Here is a 3,708-nt window from a genome sequence, read left to right on the forward strand (position 1 = left end):
ACAAGAGAAAAATGAGACAAAGATAGGTCAATAATCACAAGGGGCTCCTTCTGCACTAAAATGAGGCCGCCCCCATGCCTGCTCAGGCACAGTATGGACGTGACCCGTTTCTGGTGCACACCTTTTGATTCAGCCAGCCCTAGAAAGTACATTTCACTTTGCATGGTGGCTGGAGTTTGGGACGCAAGAGATCTGAGGGAGAAAGCTTCTACCATTCAGAGAACTTCTGGGGCCTGGGGAGGAGACTCAGTGGTAGAGTGCCTGCTGAGCATGTATAAGCCCTGGCTTATACCCCCTGTTATGGCAAAACCAAAACCAAAACATCCCTGAAAGCCCTTGACCAAACAAAACCTGGAAGGTTGTGGCTTATGATGTTTTAATACCCCTAGGAACAGACCAACTGGGTACAAAACCCAGCTTTGCCATCTGCCACTGAACTGGGCAAGTTATTTACTCACTCTGTGCCTCAGGTTCTTCATTCATTAACTAAGAACAGGATCTGCCTCTTGGGGTGTTGTGAGGATTAAAGATGTAATTATTATAGAGCATGTAGATATTACCTACATTGTTAGCTACCTCTGACTGATGTTGCTATCATCTGAGCAGCATCTTCAGGTCCCCAGAGAAATCCCCATATGGGACTTGAACTTGCTTTGATACTACCCAAAGGGACCCAGGTTGGTATATAAATCTCAAGAAAATAAGTTACCTGGATCTTGATCTTTTATTTGCATGTGGTTACAATTTATAAATACACTTGTCATCCTCCTTCATTCCCAAACTCTTACCCATACCTTGTGGCTCTACCCAAACCCCCAGTTTTGACCAATTAATTCTGTCTCCCCTTCTCCAGCAGGCGAGGGTTGGGTGATGCTCTACATAACTTCATCTGTCCCCAGGGTCCACCTTGGTCTGTGACAAGTATGGACCCTCACAGGGCCTCTGAAGCTTGGGACTAAGCACCATGAGTCCTCCAGAGATCCTGAAGATGCCTTTGTAGGTGACCCACCGTGTGACCACTGAGTTCCCTTCAGTCATGCTTGGGATGTGGAGTGCCGTGGTAGGCAGCAGTCAGCGTCACAGACCCCATCTGTGCCTGAGGCTGGGCAGGTGCAATTCCTGTGGGCAGTGGGCCTGTACTGCGGTCGAAGGCTCTCACTGGCAGGGGTGAGGGCGCTGTGCCCAGCTGGTGCCCGCCTTCCTCTCTAGGAAGTTATCCAAGGCCTGGTACCTTAGAGCCATGCCTATAGAGGCCTATCCAGGCCCTGGTGAATCCTATGTGTGGGGCAGCCTTAGGAAGGTGGCCTCGGCCCCTCTTCTTCTGTCTCTCAGACACCATCAGCCATGAATGATGAGTTGGCCCCGGCCTGGTCAGAGGGCGTGGCATCCCAGGGTCTCTGTTTCAGCCAGGTGCCATGCTTTGCCATCTTCCTGGTAAGGCCTGGAGAGCTGTGAAGGGCTATGTGCACCCTCTTCAGGAGTGGGGTATGGGGGCTCTGGAGGCGCCAGGGGGTCTCCAGGGCCCCGTGCTCCCCCAAGTATTGGCCCATTATAGATGTAGATGTTGCCAGTGACAGTCACAGAGCCCCCGGCAACATGAAAGCCACTGGCACCTGTAGAAAAGAAAGTGGAATGAGAGGGGCTGAGGAGCACTGAGAGGGAAGACCCCAACAAGGGGCTCTATCACTGCTTCCACACCCACCTCCGGCTTCCCTCTCCTGGCCCCCAGCTTCTGGAGCTCTGGGTAGTTTATGAGTTTCCAAACTCTTCCCATCTCTCTAGGTGTGATAGTGGCTGGCTAACAGGATCTCTGTCCTCCCTGACTTGGTGTTTTTGTTCTACCTGGCCATATCTCCCTCCTTCACACTGCCTTACCTGTGGCCTGCTTGGACTCACCGTGAGCTACCTGGCCCTGCTCCCCCAGCTCAGCCTCCAGCTCTCTGGTCTGGCCCAGAGAACACTGCTGTTGCGGCACCACTTCCTCCAAAAGTGGGGATCCAGGGAGTCCAGCGGGGCCCAGGGACAAATCTCCAGAGACAGGCAGAAGTGGCTTTACCAAGTCAGGGATACCAGAGTTGGGTCTTGGAAGCGGGCAGGAGGGTGATTCCTCTCTCTGTGGAAGAGAGGCAGAAAACCAGCCATGGACAAGGTTCCCAGACCTCATCTCAGGAGCTCCTCACTTCGGTGCTGCCTTCCTGGCCTCTGCTCCTCACAGAGCCCTTGCCTTAGGCGCTGGCATGAAGCCTCTGCTTCCTGGAGTGTGTTCCCCCAGCTCCCTGGCTGGCTCCCTCACTTCCTCAGCTCTCTGCTCAAGTATCAGTGTATGGGATAGGCCTTCTCTGCCTGCTCCGTCTAAAACAACACACCCTCGTCCTTCACCCTGACTCATGGTTAACTTTATTTTCACTGGTAGCCCATAAAGTCCTGGAGGGGAGGTGCTTGGCTTTGCTCCCTTTGGTGCCCAGCCCCCACCCCATGCCTGGCACAGTGCCTGGTGCATGGCATGCTCAATAAACTATCAGCTTTGTGCTCTTCTACCTGCTCCCAACCCCTGGTCACCTTCCCCCACCGTGACCTTGTTAGCCTCCCCGGTTACCTCAGGATGCCTCTTGAGCAGCGACCCTGCAATGAAAAGTGAGATGGGGAGAGGCCTCAAGCCCTCAGCCTCCCACCGCCCAGGCGCCCCGCTGCAATGCTGCCCCACCTGGGTCCTGGCAGGAAAAGGTCAAGTTATTCTCCCCCACGTGCATGCCTGGAGTGAGGGCTGAGTGCTGTGTGCAGGGAGGTGGGGAGCAGGGCGGAGCCCTAAGGGCATGGGCTGGGGAGGTTTTCCCTGGGTCAGCTGCACATCCCTGCACCTCTACCACAAGCCCTAATGGGGGACAGAAGGTTGGCTTTTTCCTACCCAGCTTTCTGCAGAGAGAAGGGTGGCTCTTCCAGGTGCAGGCGGCCACAGTGGAGAGCAGCAGAAGGGAGACCAGAGGCAGCAGGATGGCCAGCACCAGCATCGTCCCTGCTGGACAGCAGACAGGATGGGGGTGATGCCGGAAGGGTGGGGAGGAAGCTAAGGAGGAGCTTCCTGTCCTCTGGGCAACCCAGAGAGGGAAAAGGGGGAGCAGCTTTTTCCTCTGGCCATACTGTAGAATTAGAGCCATTTCCCTTGGGCTACAGAGAAGAGCCCTAAGATGGGCCTGAGGAGACCTCTTGACAGCCCAGATGGAGGGGCCTGGGGTACTGCAGGAGCCCTCCTGCTCAGACCAGGACTAGGGGAGAGTGAGGGAGCTTGGGCAGTTGATTGTCAAGGGGTGGAGGCAGTAGGGGAAGTGGGGTTGGGGTTGTGAACAGGCTCAGGCCACAGTGTAGAGCCATGCTTCCGAGGGGAGTGTGACGGGGTGGCAGGACAAGGGAGCCTGTTTCTGAGCTCTGCCTATGGCAAGTTTTCCATCCCCTTGCTCATGGAAGGTTTCAGAAGGAGGAGAGGGGAGGTGAGAGTTTGACCTTTCTAACCCTGATCTGTTCCTGTGGGCAGCGTCTGTCCTGCTGTGGCCTCAGTCTGCCACTGACAGCACGGAGCCACCAGTGCCCATCTGTGTTGCTGGGGAAGGTGAGGAGCGCCTGGAGTCTGAATGCTATGAGCTCTGTTTGTTGTTTGTTTGCAATAGTAGGCATTGAACCCAAAAGAGCTCTACCACAGAGCTACAGCCTCAG

The 3,708-nt window shown here is 55.0% G+C and overlaps 1 protein-coding gene across 3 annotated transcripts in view; it reads right to left on the bottom strand.

Annotated features, from left to right (window-relative positions):
* Positions 1-705: 705 nt before the first annotated feature.
* The window catches only part of Ltbr (lymphotoxin beta receptor), a 7,345-nt gene continuing 4,342 nt past the window's right edge, over positions 706-3,708 (bottom strand). For 2 of the 3 annotated variants that reach the window (XM_023703764.1, XM_023703765.1), the window contains exons 7-10: positions 2,906-3,016; positions 2,597-2,622; positions 1,897-2,113; positions 706-1,613 (exon numbers count right to left, since the gene is read on the bottom strand). In XM_023703764.1, coding sequence (XP_023559532.1) covers positions 1,372-1,613; positions 1,897-2,113; positions 2,597-2,622; positions 2,906-3,016 — 596 coding nt within the window. In that variant the 3' untranslated portion in view covers positions 706-1,371. The remainder of the gene's footprint in view (positions 1,614-1,896; positions 2,114-2,596; positions 2,623-2,905; positions 3,017-3,708) is intronic. The other variant, XM_004643558.2, reaches the window with a different exon arrangement.

This window comes from Octodon degus, unplaced genomic scaffold (assembly GCF_000260255.1).
Source record: "Octodon degus isolate 3935 unplaced genomic scaffold, OctDeg1.0 scaffold00178, whole genome shotgun sequence".
Lineage (NCBI taxonomy): Eukaryota > Metazoa > Chordata > Mammalia > Rodentia > Octodontidae > Octodon > Octodon degus.